The sequence below is a fragment of the Ovis canadensis genome, chromosome 18 (genome assembly GCF_042477335.2).
Source record: "Ovis canadensis isolate MfBH-ARS-UI-01 breed Bighorn chromosome 18, ARS-UI_OviCan_v2, whole genome shotgun sequence".
In the NCBI taxonomy this organism is placed as follows: Eukaryota; Metazoa; Chordata; class Mammalia; order Artiodactyla; family Bovidae; genus Ovis; species Ovis canadensis.
In genome coordinates, this window is record NC_091262.1 from 33,591,948 (window position 1) to 33,608,501 (window position 16,554).

General features: G+C 49.2%; 1 protein-coding gene across 1 annotated transcript in view; it reads right to left on the minus strand.

Annotated features, from left to right (window-relative positions):
- Positions 1–5,509: 5,509 nt before the first annotated feature.
- The window catches only part of AP3S2 (adaptor related protein complex 3 subunit sigma 2), a 43,260-nt gene continuing 32,215 nt past the window's right edge, over positions 5,510–16,554 (minus strand). Inside the window, exons 5-6 of the mRNA XM_069560304.1 lie at positions 9,407–9,514; positions 5,510–7,812 (exon numbers count right to left, since the gene is read on the minus strand). Of these exons, the coding sequence (XP_069416405.1) occupies positions 7,684–7,812; positions 9,407–9,514 (237 nt within the window). The 3' untranslated portion in view covers positions 5,510–7,683. The remainder of the gene's footprint in view (positions 7,813–9,406; positions 9,515–16,554) is intronic.

Consider the following 16,554-nt stretch of genomic DNA (forward strand, 5'->3'; position numbering starts at 1 on the left):
GCCATCTATGGCGTGCAGCTACCCTCTGCCTGCCAGCCAGAGTGAGATTCGTGAGGTCTATAGCCAGCTGAGGAGCCACCTGGAGGCTTGGACAGGGGGCTCAAGAGCTCAGGTCTGCGTGGCTAGAGGAAAACTTCACTCCCTGGTTGCCCAGGGCCAAGGCAGTGACCTGCAATGGGTGCTCTAGCTTGCGGCTATCTCTTGACCTCCAGTTTCACTGCCAGTTCATAAGGGTCGAGGGATGGGGTATGAGAAGGTTCCTTGTCCCTCCCACCTCAGGACCCAAGCAGGAAGAGGCACGCTGAGTCACCAAGCCACAATTGCAACCAACCAGGCCCCACGCAGGCCAACAGAGGATGGAGCTGCAGTAGCTCCAGGTGTGACAGCCTCCTGGGTTCTCCTCTCTGTTGCCACAGGAGAGGCAGGAGCACCATGGACCACCAGTAGCACCGCCAAGCCCTGGTCTGGTAGCTCCACTCGTCAGTGCCTGAGCCAAGCCTAGTTGGTAGATATTTTGAATATCATCTGAGCCTGGGGAGTCTGTGGGTCCAGTCTTTGAGATATTTACCTGGCTCCCTTTCTCAGCTGCCACTGAGGTGCTGAGTCCCACAGAGGAAGCTCGGGTCGCGCTGCGGGGAGGCCCTCACTTCATCCAGTGCCCAGCACCTTGCCCAGTGGTGCCTGCTTCACGTTTGCTTGTATCGTGGCCTCCATCTTGAAGCTTGCCTGCATCTAACTCGGCCCTCACCCTCCACAACGAGGTGATGGTCATGGAGGAGCAATGCCCTCATTAAGCGGCTGGTATAAACGTTGACCCTTTCTGGCCAGGGCAGTTTGCCAAGGCTCTGGCCGGTGTTGACACTGTGAACCTCATGTGCAGGGCACAGGCTGATGGGCTTGCCCAGCGCCTGGGCTGCAGCTGCAGGAGTTCCTGCCGCTCCCACCATCTGAGAAGACAGCTGAGAAAGAGGGGCCTGAGGAGTCTGATCATGACATGGGCTTTGGGCTTTTGACTAAACCTCTTCTGTAACACATTCGATATAAAAAGTTGAACTCTTACCAAAAAATGGATAAAGTACAAATTGGTCAGTACCTCCTCCTCTTATGACAGTGAAGTCGCTCAGTCATGTCTGACTCTTTGTGACCTCCATGGACTGTAGCCTACCAGGCTCCTCCATCCATGGGATTTTCCAGGCAAGAATACTGGAGTGGGTTGCCATTTCCTTCCCCAGATTATGTCAGCTGTGCCTTTATTCCCTTGGTCTGTCAAAGGCATTTGTTATCACCAATACAGGAGATAACCTTCAACCTGCCCTCTTATAGGTGTGGCTCTATCCTAGGTGCTCTCAGGAGGCCAGGCTGATATCAGTGTTGAAAAAAAAAGTTAGGTTGCTGCTACTGCTAAATCACTTCAGTCGTGTCCAACTGTGTGCGACTCCATAGACGGCAGCTCACCAGGCTCCCCCGTCCCTGGGATTCTCCAGGCAAGAACACTGGAGTGGGTTGCCATTTCCTTCTCCAATGCATGAAAGTGAAAAGTGAAAGTGAAGTCACTCAGTCGTGTCTGACTCTTAGCAACCCCATGGACTGCAGCCCACCAGGCTCCTCCTTCCATGGGCTTTTCCAGGCAAGAGTACTGGAGTAGGGTGCCATTGCCTTCTCAGGTTAGCTCCTGAGAAAGGCCAAAGCTCCCATGTCTCACGGGAAGCATGACGTCCCTCTAGGACCCCAACTCTTGGCCAGACCTGCATGGCCAGAGTTCCTCATCCCAGTCCTGGCCAAGTGCCGACTCCTGCCACTGTGCCTTCAGGGTCTCTCCATGGCCCTGACTCTGCGGGGCATGAATTCTAGGCTGTGTCCCCTGCACTTCTGGTCCCACCAATCACACATTTGTTCTCTGGTGCCTTCAAACCCCTCGTTGTAAGGGAAGCTTCACTTTCCACATTCCACTGCTTCCCCTACCCCTACTTTATCCAGTGGTGGCCTCTAGATGTGGGGTTTCCTGGGGGCACAGATGGTAAAGAATCTGCCTGCAGTGCAGGAGACCTGGGTTCAATCCCTGGGTTGGGATGATCCCCTGATGAAGGGAAAGGCAAGCCATTCCTGTATTCTTGCTGTGAGAATCCCATGGACAGAGGAGCCGGGTGGGTATAGTCCATGGGGTGCACTGTGAGGGCGGGGGGAACAGGCCAGCAGGTTCTGTCCCCAGCAGCCATCTGCGGCCCCACCTTTGAGGCCTTCTGCCAGGACTCGAGCACCGTGGACTTTGGTCTCGCATCCCAGCACCACCAAACCTCTCCTAGCTAACTGCATCTACTTAGGTTCCCATTCCCTCTGCAAAAGCCCCAGTGGTGACAGCAGCCTGTGTTTACAGACTCTTCCGTGGTCTTCATCAATCCTCAGTTAACCCTTAAACACCTCCCGAGGCAGGAGTAACTGGCGCCCCTTTATGGATGCAGATGCTGACCTTCCAAAGAAGGCTCTGTACATCACAGAGCTGGATTGTGAGCCACCCTTTCACGACCACCTTGTGGTCTAGACCCGCCCCACCAGCCTAACCACCCTTTCCCAGTTCCCTCATTCACTTCCTCCCTGAGGGAACTTGGTGGGGGCAGCGGCAGGACCGAGACAGGCCATCTCTTCTCAGTCTCCACTCCTTGGCGTCTCACAAGGGCCCTTCCCACTCAGAGTCCTCCCTTGACTTGAAGCAGCTCCTATCTCGATTCTCCTCTCCCTTCCTCTAGGCTGAGCCCTCAACCCTCTCCTCTCCTCCCTCGGCCACATGACTTGCTCCCAAGGCTCCAACCACCCTCTCTCTGGGGTGGATGTTCGTTTCCTCTCTGCCCTCTCCCGGGTTCCCAGCTGGCTGGCAGACATCTGCCCCAGACACTGTCAGGCAAGTCCGGCTTCACACACCCACTTCCAGACTCCGGTCTTCCTCCATCCCAAACCACCTCCTCCTCTCGTGTCATTGCCACCTGGGCTCCACTGTCACCGGCTCTCCCTTTCTCCTCTCCCCCTCGCTGCACAGGCCATCACCTGGTCCCTCTCTACTGGTGGTTCCCACTGCCATTACCCAAAACGCTGACCGAGCAGGGCCCTCAGGAGCAGAAGCTACGATGACTGCTAAAATGATTTACCATTGACCTCAACCGCTCACTCATTCCACAGTTATTTACTGATACATACCACGCACACTGCTCATAGCAGCTGGGACACAGAACTCAGCAGGAGAGACGTACCCCACCCTTGAGGGGCGTTCATTCTAGTAGGGGAGGTGAAAACGAACAACTCTCACACACAGGACATCAGAGTCCCATGGAAAATGGGGTGGTCTGGGAGGCCCTGCCTCCCTACAGATGGCTGGGTGTAGAGGGCTGGGGTCAACCACCAAGGTCAAAGGGAACAGAACTCAGGAAAGTATACTTTGTTTTGGTAATAAAACTCCAGGGGCTTTTGTTTCCTAATCTTTTAAATTGGAAACACTTGTCATTACCAGGGATAGGGGTGGGAGGTGCTCGGTGGTTTGGGGGAACTGAGTGGGAGTTTGGCTCAACAGCCTTTCCTTATTTTTTTGTCCACATGAATGTACTGAAACAGGAAAGAATCTTTTCGGAAAGAGTAATCACTTCTATGGAACTGCTTCTTAAAGGAGGCCTGTCCATCTGCTAACTGCTGCCAGCACTGCAGATGTAGGATCCCCAGTGCTCCCAGCCAGCATCAACTTAACCGCGATGTCAGCTGTGTGTTTGTTAGCCTGTGGCACCAGGCTCACAATGACCACAGTGAGATGGACACCCTTCTGGTGGCAGGGCAGGAGACTTGGGAAGCTGAAGGCCAGGATGTTTGCTAGGAGCCAACATCCTCCTCCCACGGTCTTGCCCATCCCTGAGAGGCTCTCTCCTGGCTATCACTCTCTCCTGACCTTTATCTTCAGTCACCAATCTCTGCTGCATTCTATCTGGAAACCCACAGACCACACTGACATCCCCTAGGAGATACTGGTCCACAAGACAGATTTAGCCAGCAGCATGGTTCCAGCCTCACTCTCTGCTTTCTTCTGCGGTGAAGCTGGGGCCAGAGAGGGCTTCCCTGGGCTGGCTCCATGGAGGTGGAGGTGGAGGCGGTGGGGATGAAAGGCTGGCTCTGTAAGTGGTAGAAGCCTGAGTAACAAGGATTTGAGAAGATTCAAGATATCCTAAGAGTCCTCAATTTTGACAAGCATAGGGCCGTGACCAGGCCTAGCAGAAGAGGGGGTCATTAGGTACGCTGCACGGACTGAATGCTTGGTGGTGGTGTTCAGCCGCTGAGTCACGTCTGACTCTTTGTGACTCCATGGACTGCAGCACTCCAGGCTTCCCTGTCCTTCCTCTCCTGGAGTTTGCTCAAATTCACGTCCATCGAGTCGGTGATGCCATCTATCTCACCGTCCTCCTCCAGATTCGTATGCTGACATTCAGTTCCCTATGTGAATGTATCTGGAGACGGGGCCTTTGAGAGGTGATTAGGCTTGGGTGACATCATGAGGGGGCGCCCTGACAGTGGGTATAGTGCCCTTATACGGGGATGGAACCCAGGGCTCTCTCTTCAACATGTGAGGACAGAGCAAGGATATGGCCTTCTGTGACACAAGAAGTCGGTCCACACCAGGCGCCAAATCTGCAGCACCTTGCCCATGACCAGCCTGCGGAACTGTGAGACATCATTTTTTAAGCTACCTGGCCTATGGTATCTTTGAGATAGCAGCTTGAAGATAGAGCATGGGCAGCAGGGCACAGTGGGGTCAGCTGGGGCTGGGAGACGAGTCACTGCTAAATACTCCACGTAACACAGCCACTGACTGCAGTCTCCACATCCAGGCTGCCCGTCAGACGCAACCTGAGCGTTAGACCCTCAGCAGACAGCCGCAGGGGGCAGAGCCGCCTTTCTCTCCATCTTTGGGGGCCTAGAACTGGGCCTGGCACTCACCAGGCACTTAGAAGTTGAATGAGGGAAGAATATGAGTTTTATTACTGGCAGTGAGCACTGAAAACCCAGTGTTCTGTACCACTTTAGAAGATCCTCAGTGTGAGCCACGCAGGGCCAAGGACCCCCAAATTCAAACCTAGCCCCTCTTCACAACTGACGTCTCTCAGCAGCAATATCTGTGTCCCTCTCTGAAAAAAGGCCAACGAAGGTTTCCTTATTATTAAAGTTTATGGCTTTGCTGATACCAGGCCAGAAAGGTTGATTCACAGGCAACCTCAAGTAGTTAATGAACAATTACTGTGGCTCATCCAAAGGGATCAAGTGTTCCAAACCACAGACGAGGCTCAAGTCATTTAGAGGCAGTGCAAGGGATGAGGCTGGAATTTCCACTGCTGGGAGTCTCCAGACCAGTCAACGGTTTGGGGGAAATCACTGGTTTCTGGCAGGCGAGACATTAACAGAGTATCCCAGGAAATCCAGGACATGTGGCTGTGCTGTAGCAATGCAATGGGCCATAAAGCAACCAAGAAAAACAACTTGGTGGGTGCACACATAGCCGATTCACTTTACTGTACACCTGAAACTAACACAGCGTGGTAAATCAACTCCAATAAAAATTTTAAAGATGAGAAGAGACTCAGTTCTAGCTTTGTGACCCTCAACACGAAACCCTGGGCTTCGGTTTCCTCATCGGTTCACTGAAGGCACGTGGAGGACCTTCCAGTTCTTACACTCTTTCATGCTTTCACTGGCTGCTTTAGAAAACTGAACCTGTTTTAATCACAGCTTCTGAGAAGCTATCTGCAAATTGTGAGGTTTCCTTATCCATAAGAAAGAAAATAAAATTGGGAGAAGCCATCTTGAGCAGCAGAAAAAAAAAAAAAAAAAGAACCACAGATTTAGGCAGTCAGTCTCAACTCTTAGCCCTGTGTGACCTAAAGCAAGTTACTTGACCTCTCCAAGTCTTACTTTCTTGACCTGCAGAATGAGAGATAATAATGTTTGTTGTAAGGATTGTGGAAGGATCTTGCTTATGCCATCTTACAGAAAGTATAAAATAAATAACATTTTCCTTCTTTGTTCCTACTTCACTTTAAGCAAATTATGAAAGAGGAATGTGAATAGGCTGAAATGTCTGTTAAAAAAAATGAAAACTTTTTAAAAGAACATCAGAGGCTTTGACATTGGATAGATATATTTACCTACATTTCCCTCTTCCCACATAAGTGTCTATCTTCTGAGCAACACTGCCCATCTCTGAGGTTATTGGAGAGGTTCCGAAAGACTGAGTCAAGAGGCTACAGGGAATAAAGGACACCCACCACAGGAAGCACTGTTCAAAGTGGGAGAAGACGTGACTCAACACATGGTCTTGTTGGGCACATCTCAGACAGGCTCTGCGACAACATCAGGAGGCCTGAGCAAACAGTCTGGGCCACCAGCCGGCAAGCACAAGAAGTCCCCAGGCTGGGAGACTTAGTAGCATGGCACAGAGAGCTCCCTAACCTCAAGGCAGCTATCAAGGCACCTGGCCCCAAGGCAGTGCAGGGCTAAGAGGCACTGCTCCGAGGAGCAGCTCCATCTCTAAGATGACCAACCACAGGCACAAAGACCCTCACCACATGGGAAATATTTATGGGTTTCCACAGCGAGCTCTAGTAAACTGTCACCTTAGGGCACAGGGCAAGCCCAGAGCGAGCTCAGGGAGGGACCCTCTGAATGTGGGGAAAAGATGCTGCGCTGCCACAGGTCTCAGCCAGCACGCTGCCTGTGTCCCAGGTCCAGAACAGGACCCTGGTTCAGGCTCTCATGCTCCACAAGCTGGTGCAGACTGCAAGTGGCTTTCCACCCAGCGAACACCCATCATTCAGAACACAGCAACTGACCCATCTACTCCTCGGGAGGAGAGTGTATTTTAAACCTAGCACAGTCACAATTCTGAGATGTTCCACATGTCAGCTTTGCCTTCTACAGACATGGGGCGCCACCCCTTTGACGGGGACCACTCTGGCTGTGGGAGTACCCTCCCTGTGGGCAGAAATGTGCAGGCAGGCAAGCAACAGGCTTACATAGTGGACTGTGTCCTATACACACACACAGCTGGTCGAGCAGAGCTGGGACTGTGGCTGTGGGGAACGTAGGTGGGGGTGAGAAGGCTGGGCTGTGCCAAAGGATTCTGGGTGTGCCAACCCTAGGAGAGCCAGCAGGCCACTTTGGATCACCTTAAACTCCTGTCCTTGTTTGCCATGCACCATGTTTCCAGATCTAGAGGGTCAATCTGTTCCCAGCTACGGCACCTCGCCATCACAGTCAACGCTGCAGGATCTCAGGGAGCCTTCAACTCAAGGTTGAAGCCTCGAGTCAGCACACATCCTCAGGATGGGGTTCTGGGATCGAGGTGGGGAGAGGGCTCTCACTACAGTCCCCAAGCCCTGGGAGTGGCTGCACACAGGAGGGAAAGGGGGCATATGACTTGGGCACCTGACCCCCACTGAGGTAGCCAGGGCCCCTCACACCCGCAGTTGCCGTGTGTCCGAGAGATGGGCAAGGCCGCACGTGTGAGAAGGCTGGCAGTGGACACAGGGCTCTTTCCTGCTCCAGGACAGTGGGGGCCAGGGCCCAAGGCTGGACTCCTTGAGGGTGTAGAGCGGGTTGTGCTGCAGGGCTGGCTCGGCTCTGCTGGCTCCAAGGACTCAGTTCAGCTGTCCTCCACTCTTAGACAAACTGGGACAGGTTGGGGACCTTGATGTTGAGATCGCCAATGTTGATGTTCCGGGGCATCTCTGGCAGGTTGATGTTCTTCACAGCGGACACTGCCCGGGCAGGTGCAGCTGAAAGGCCACCCTGCAGAGATATAAAGGTGGCTGTGTGATAAACTCTCACTGTCATCTGCTTAATATTTTCACAACAACAAAAAAACAAGTGACAGAGGGAGAGAAAATGTCCAAACTGAGTACATGTAACACAAGCTTTGCTTTTTCCATCTTTATGCCTCAAAGGTGGCCAACACAGCTCTTAGGACAGTGGGTTCCGCAGTAAAGGGGCCCACACTCTGCACCCCAGAACACGTGCTGTGTCTCGTGCAGTTTCCTGGCCCCAGCGCCCACAGTGCCTGGCACACAGGGGCTGCTCAACAGACGCCCGCTGAAATAACCAGCATGGTTTAACCAAGTTGTCTTCAGTATCAGGGTCACTTTTCAGGTTACGAAACAAAAATACAAGACTTTCCTCAAGAGACTGAAGACTCTTAACAGACGAGTACAGTCACAGGGACATTCTTAATAGAAAAAGGAATGTCACAGCTTAGGACAACTGCTTGCCAACTAATAACGTGAGATGGAGAAGAGCTGGCTTTGGAAATGACATGTGGCCACAAGATGGGGGGAGGCCACAGCGGAGGCGGAGCATACACAGACACGGAAGGGCTGGAGACAGCGCGGGGAGGAAAGGTGCCCGTGGCGAGCCCCAGCCCTCCAGCGGCCCAGGCGTGCAGAGAAGGGGAGAAGTTGACGAGGACACTCTCAAAACCGTTTCCTCCTCCTCGACCAATTTCCGGATCCTGACTCCAATCCCACCCTTGCCCGGCAAGTCTCTGTTTCCTCTAGTTTCCAAACCTCTGGCCTCTGACTCACTCACTATTCTTGGAAGCTTCCCAGCCTGCATTTCTAAGAGAACTCTAGTTGCCACAATAGCTGCGGTTTGGAAAAGCTTCTTCAGCAGGACTGCCAGCCCTCACACAAAGAATCCCTGGTTTCGCAAGATCAAGCTCTGATACACAAAGCGGTGAAGCTCTTAAAGACGCTCAGATAGCTACAGAGGTAACTTGTTGTGCTTGCTCTCCCACTTGTGAAGGTGTGTGCCGGTAACCTCTGCTCCCTGGTACGGCTGACGAAGGTGATGGAGAGACCTCAGGGGAACAGGGTAGAACGTACTGGGAGCATCTGCATCAGACTCAGCACCATGAGGGGGTGGACTGGGAGGAAGCTATTTTCAAACTCAGCCCAAATTCTACCGTAGCTTTTTATCAGGCAAACTGGAAACTGGCCATTCTGAGGTTTGATAGACACCACGAGAAGTGGCTGCTGGGAGACAGACTCCCAGGCACACAAGCTAGGAAACCACACTAGAATCTGAGAAGGTGATTCTGGGTACCCCAGGGAACATGTGGTTATGAAAGGAGGAATTACAACCCACATAATCCCCCAAGCCAGAAGCTGTCTGCCTTCCTGTGCCACCTGGCTTTCCATTCACACCTTTAGCCTCATTCTCACCTGTTTAATCTTCAAACCAATGAGTGTCAATGGACTCAGGGAAAAAAAGAGGATGGAGCAGAAAACACTCCTAAGGCTCCACAGTAACCCAACTCCACACAGCAGCCATTCCTCCCTCTTCCCAGGTCTTCTCTGACCAGCCGGGGCAGAATCCAGCAGTGTCTCACCTCGGACTTCTCCAGCCTGTTCTGGGCTTCAATCTGAGCCACAATCTCATTCATGTTTGTTTCCAGGACCATCCCACCCATCACCACCTCCTGAAGGATGTAGTGTACCTGCAGGGGAAGCAGAAGTGAGAAGGTCAGAGCCCTTTGTGGTCGTGAGGCTGTGGCCCCAGAGGAAACCCCACGGGCTCTCCTGCAGAAGCAGAGAGGCCAGGCACGACACTGACACTGATGAGCAACGAACGCCTCAGCCCCATGGGTCACCCACCTCTCCGGTGAGGCCACAGGGGACTCCCCCACATTTCAGCGTGTCAAGACACAGATCTCCCCCAGGACCAGTGGCAAGAGGGCCTGGCTACACTCAAGGCAGGGTGGTGCTGCATGAAGTCAGACTGTGTGCAAATTTCAGCTCTGCTATTTGTGAGCCGAATGAGCTTGGGCAAATGACCCTTTCAGTGCTTCAGCTTCCTTCCAGGACTGTGGTAAGGGCTGAATGCGATAAGCTGTATAAAGCACCTACGTGGTGCTGGCATACACTGGGCTCTAAATAAATAATGATGGCTTTCATTACAAGTCTGATCACTATAAATACCGACTGGCATTCAACTAGCCCAGCTATGACAGAACAGTTCCTGTCTACATACATTTCCATGTGAAACACGTTGTCCCCCAGGCTTCATAACAGGCCCATCCTCTGGCACCGTCTTCATGTGTTCTAGCTTAGCGAGGAAACCAGGTTCAGCATGAACACCTCTCTGGTCACGGGGCTCCCATGTGGACCTTCCACCCAGCTCACCGTTCTCAGACTGCGGTGATGGCCAAGTATTGTGCTGATTCAGCAACTCTACACTACACATGCAGGAAAGCTTTCATGGAGCCCCAGGTGGGTCAGGTCAGAGGTGCCCACTGGGCTATGTAAGGGCTGGTATGTCACATTTCACATCAAGTCATATCAACATGGCCTTCAAGGCACTTTAGTCAATTTTGGAAAGAGACCACCTTGTATGGTCAACCAAGTGCCAAATTAGTGGGACAGTCCTACAGGAAGTCCAAGAAGGGAGAGAGTGGTGGTCAGAGAGGCCAGCTAGCTTCACTGAGACAGTGAGAGACCTGCAGCTGGGCCTGACACCAGAGAAACAGGAAGATTTCAGCTGGTGTATGGTCTGAGGCGCACCTGGGCCCGGCTGGAATGTCAGGTTTACATGCGAGAGAGGCTGAGAACAATGCTGAGGGGCTGGTTTGGGTCTAAGGCAGGTCTCTCAAGCTGCCACCTGGGGCTGGAGAGTTCTCTGTGGCAGGGGAGCTGCTCCGTGCACTGCGGCAGGTGTAGCAGCACTCCTGGTCTCCGTCCACTAGATTCCAGAGCACCCCTTCAGCTGAGACAACACAAATGTCTCCAGGTACGGTCAAATGTCTGCAGGGGCAACAACTGTCTTCAGTTGAGACCACACTGGTCTAGACTAGACTAGACTACGGAGGATTTGAGGGCCAATATACTCCACTGTATGGAGAGTCTTGCTATGGAGAGTCAAGGAAAAAGACATGTCCGTGTGTCTGTGTACTTCTGACATATGAAGTTTACTGGCCCATCAGTTCTCCATGTTTTGTTCACAGTAAGTGGGGAAATACACTGACAGCTGCAACTAGAATCCTTCTGACCTTGAGGGAGTATACTAAAGCCTACATTCAAATACAAATATGTTTCCCTACACTAATTAAGGCTTATTAACCACTTTTCTGTCTATACTCACATGAGGTATTCTTACATTTTACAGAATATGAACTATTTCATTACCCATATGCAAAGGAGATTTAATAGTGAAACTCTCATATATAGATAGTTTATAAAACATTAAACAAGACTGGTTTTAAAATTAGTCTCTGGGGAACTACACTGTTTATACTTCCCCATCAAGAAACAGGCTTCAGAAAACAGTATGATGTTTCCTTTAAAAATTAAACACAGAATTACCTTATTACTTCTGGGATTATCCTCAAAAGATTCAAAGAGAGACGTGTACACCTATCTTCACAGCAGCATTACTCACAGCAGTCAAAAGTAGAAAGCAACCCAATCAATGTGTGAGCAGATAAACAAAATGTGGCATATACACGGCAATGGAATATTACTCAGCATTACAAGAAAATCTTGCAACGTGCTCCAATATGGATGAGCCTTTAGGACACCATGCTAAGTGAGATAAGCCAGACATAAAAGGACAAATTCAGTATGATTCCATTTATATAAGGTGCCTAGTGGTCAGAATCATAGAGGCAGAAGGTGGGATGGTGGCTGCCAGGAGCTGTGGGGACGAGGCAAGGGGGTGCTCTTCAGTGGGGACACAGTGTCAGTTTTGCGAGAGAAAGAGTGCTAGAGGCGGGCTGCACAAAAACGTGAGCTCATTTAGCACTACTGAGCAGTGCATTTAGAAATGAAGACAGTGAGCTTTATGTTACGCAAATGCTGCCACTATTTAAAAAATAGGGGTCTCTATACCAGCACTCCTAGTATTTATTCTTTGTAATAAATACCTTTTTCATGGGGGGAGTGGTACTTGTTGAGCATCTACTATGTGCTGAGCACTTTATATGTAACTTATTTAGCTTTGTAACATCTACCTGAGATAAACTGATATGTGGAAACTAATACATGGAAAAGTCAATAAACTGTCCCAACCTCACGTATTTAGCAGGTCATAGTTAGTGACCTGATCACTGAATCTAGGTCTGACTCCAGAGCTCATGTTTCCACCATACGTCCTCAAAATCCCAAACTGATTTTTACTTTCTTCTTCTAAACATAGAGGAAGACTCTACATGGAATCATTTCAGGACTTGCCTTGGGTGTGTCAAAGATAAAGCAGGAATTCTTCCATGTTTTCTTCCCAAGGCCTAGAACAATGCCCAGTGTGGAGTAGGCGTGTTGAATGAATAACAGGCTTTTCATAAATCTGAACAGAATCCTCCTTGGGCTTTAGTGCTTAAAAGATGGATGACAGTGTGGTGGAGAGGCTTTATGGGGAAGGTGTAGCAAAAGGCCTAACAGAGGATATAAGGGGACCAGTGGTTGGTTAATAGAAAACATTAGTCTGATTTGAACACTGCATTGTGAAGTCATAATTTTTAAATGTTATTCATAAAGGTATTCAAGTGCAAGGAGAAATAAACAAAAATGCAAACTCCATTTTCAACAAACTGAAGATAACCATAATCCCAGGCTCCCAATTAAAAAGCAGAGACATCACTTTGCCTACAAAGGTCTGTTTAGTCAAAGCTATGGTTTTTCCAGTAGTCATGCATGGATGTGAGAGTTGGCCCATAAAGAAGGCTGAGTGCCAAAGAATTGATGCTTTTGAATTGTGGTGCTGGGAAAGACTCTAGAGAGTACCTTGGACAGCAAGATCAAACCAGTCAATCCTAAAGGAAATCAACCCTGAATATTCATTGGAAGGACTGATGTTAAAGCTCCAATACTTTGGCCACCTGATACAAAGAGCCAACTCATTGGAAAAGACTCTGATGCTGGGAAAGACTGAAGGAGAAGGGAATGACAGAGGATGAGATGGTTGGATGGCATCACCGACTCAATGGACATGAGTCTGAACCAATTCTGGGAGATAGTGGAGAACAGGGAAGCCTGGCGTGCTGTAGTCCATGGGATTGCAAAGAGTTGGACACAACTGAGTGACTGAACAACAGGCCCCTAAATGGGTGTAAAAGCTGTCAAAAGCAGGGAGCCCGAGCAAGGGCTCCTTTCCTTTTGAAAAGAAAGGATGCTAGAGAGAGAGGGCATGGGAGCTGGAGAACTCAGGAAGGCCTGCAAAACATGCTTCTTATAGGTGAAGGATACACCCTCTGTGACTCAATAGTTTCCTGATTTTTGGAAGATAAGCGCTTCCTTGGGCCTGAAGTTGGGCCTAAGTGAAAAGTCATCCAAATGAGCTCTATTTTGCCTCCCAGGGCTGGTCTCTGTGGAGCAGAGAGGGCAGTCTTTGCGTGGTAGGAAAATCACAGATGTCTACCTCTTTTGGCTGGGTAGAAATTAAAGTAAAGAAACTTACCTGGAACCTGAAATCATGAGAACAACTGCAGTCAGCCTGGAACACAGACTTGGTACTTCCCCTAAACAGCATCCTGCAAATAGCTGGTCCCTGAAAAACCCACCTATTTAAAGATAAGTTATAAAAATGAAATCTGCATGGGATCTATATAAAGATGCAACAAGAAACAAATTAGGAAAGAAACAGGAAAACCATAGGGCAGACTAAGACTACATGCCAGAAAAATGCTGTCATAGAGCAGACAAAATGCAACACCATATTTTACAGAATTGAAAAAAGGAAACTATGAAGCAAGAGCCTAAAGCCGAAGCGTAAGAGCTTATATGGGAGAAACAGGCAAACAAGAAGAGCAGACATAAATGAAAGAAAAAAAAAAAACACAGAGAAATTAAGAAGAATCTGGAAGGAAGAAAAGGGAGAAGAGACACTGCTAAAAACACAGGAAGGAGCAAAAAGGAGAGAAATTTTGAAAAAGCATATAAAAGGAACCAGACAAAAAGAAGAGTTAACAGCAATAGGGAGAAAATGAGTTACAGAAGATAGCAAAGGAGATACAACATAATGTAAAAGAAACCTGTAACATGGAACAGAAGAGGGATGTAAAGACTCAGCTCATAAAGATGATGCAAAAATGTTTTCAAGATGTTCCCGAAAACGCACATTGCATTCCAGGGAAAAACTGACCCGAAACAGTCAGTGCCGAGACAGACCTTGAAGGTAAGGTTTCTCAATTTCCACAAGCAGGTGAAATGATCAAATCACTTAAAAGAGGGACACAAGCTTGAAAATTCCCACAGTAAAATTCAATGTTGGCAGAAAAAGCAGCAGTATTTACAAAAATTCCCAAGAAAAGAAAAGGTCACTCAAGAATTTTACACCTAGGTAACCGGAAATTCCTCTGTTTTGAAGAAAAAACTTCTGCCAACCAAGAGGTGACTGGAAAAACCGTGGCAGAAAGACCGGCAGCAAGCACTGGATATCCTTACTGGTAGGACTAAGACAAATGGGGTTAGAGTGACAAGAGAATGTCAATACTATATGCTTTGACAATGCAGAAAAACGACAGCTAGCAGAATTAGGAAGATGGAGGGGGCGGGGAGAGGGAGGCAGCAGATTAGTAACACTGATTTCTCTACCCCCAATGAACAGCATTTTAAACCAACAACTTATGTAATGAAGACAGTTATTTTGACTTTGACTGTGACTTTTCCCTCAAAGTCCAAGCTTCTACTACAATCATCTACTACAGACACTACTCCGAGAGCCACAGAACTTTTGGTGTGGAGCCCACGGGATCTTTTCTACCGGTTAGACATCAATGGGGGCTTCCCTGCCAGCTCAGCAGTAAAGAAGCCATCTACCAATGCAGGGAACACGGGTTCAATCTCTGGGCTGGGAAGCTCCCTCTGGAGAAGGAAACGGCAACCCACTCCAGTATTCTTGCCTGGGAAATCCCATGGACAGAGGAGCCTGGTGGGCCACAGTCCATGGGGGTTGCAAAGAGTCTGACACGACTTGGCAACTAAACAACATCTATGTAATTTCTCTTGTATACAATTCACTCATAATGTATCATTTACAATTTCCAATTCCTCTAAAGGAGAGGGAGGACTCAGATTTCTGTGAAACACGAAGTATGGAATTTTTCTAGACTTTAGGAGTCCTCCTGCTCTGGTCTCCTTTAGTTATCTTGTCCAAACCAATTCAACTTCATTCCTCTTTTAAGTAACTTGCCTTTCCAAAGCAAGATAAGTTTTATAGAACAAATCTCTTTTCTCACATATGGTTTATCTATATATTATTAATTATGATAAAAGACTTAACCACAATACCAATATAACTGACATCAACAGGTCTGGAGCTATCACAACTGACCTTTGGTAACCACAGTGACTCATGTGGTGTCCATGAACCGAAGTTGAGCCACGGGGGATTAGCTCACCAGCTGCCCAGGTTAACCTGACAAGTCGGTGAAGACCTGCTTTTACTGAACCTGCAGTGAACCATGGAAGGTGGGTGAGCTTTCTCTGAGTGGAGACAGAGGAGCCTTGAGAAAGTTGGAGGTTGCCAAGCATGAGTGTGGGGAGAAGACAATGGAGAATCAGCACCAAATTCATGTACCTAAAAAACTAGAGGTAACAAATCACAAAGAATGGTTCTGACAAACGACACGAGCTGACTGATGGACTGAACTTGAGGATGCCAGCAGCAATGTAGGTAAAACCTCAGAGAACATTGAGAGCTAAAGGAGCAAACCAACAAAGGGAGGTGGAGCAAGAAGAAACCCAAAGCCTGCATCAGGGAGGGGGCACAAGAAGAGAGGAAAGCAGACGCAAAGGTCTTCAAGAGGCCCCTCACAACAGTCAGAACGCAGGAATGACTAAAAGTCAAGAGGTGTACAGCTCTGAAAAGCAATCTAACCTGCTATGAAGACCATTTCCCTCCCCCCTCCCCCCACAGGGGGACATCTGTCTCCCATCTTTCTTTTCCAGGAAGCTGTCACATCACCCTCTCTCCAGAGAAGGTACCTGCTTCTCTAACTGGCCCCACTGGGCATCCAGTGTGGGCCCCTCTATTCTTTTCTGTCAGCATAAGTTAACTGTTTGAGGCCTTCCCCGTCTCATTCCCTAGAGGCAAGATGAAGGTTGTGACCAGAATGTAAGTTTGTACTCTGGGCTCTCTCAGAAGTTTTCCTGTGACGCAGTTTACTGATACAGAAAATAAGAAGAACAAATCTGGTGCATGCTGAGCATTCACCAGTGCTTAGGTATAGCTTTGGGACTCCTGGAAGGTGTGATTCTTCTGTTCTGAAGGACCTGAATCAGAAGTTCTGTGCCAACAAAGGCTTGGTAAGCAGTTGCACTGTGAAAATGCACAGAAAGGGGAAAACAGCCCTGGGAGGTATTGAAGGAGAGTTAAATGACTGTCTAACCTGCTGGGATTTCCTGATGGAAAGAAAGCACTTCTTTAATTGGAACAAGGGCGTATGGTGCTTCCGACTCTGCTGAGAACTGCTAATCCTAACCCTCACTACCTTCCACTATTCTTCATGCTGATCTTCTTAAGCAGTTCTGTAAAAATCAGAGATTG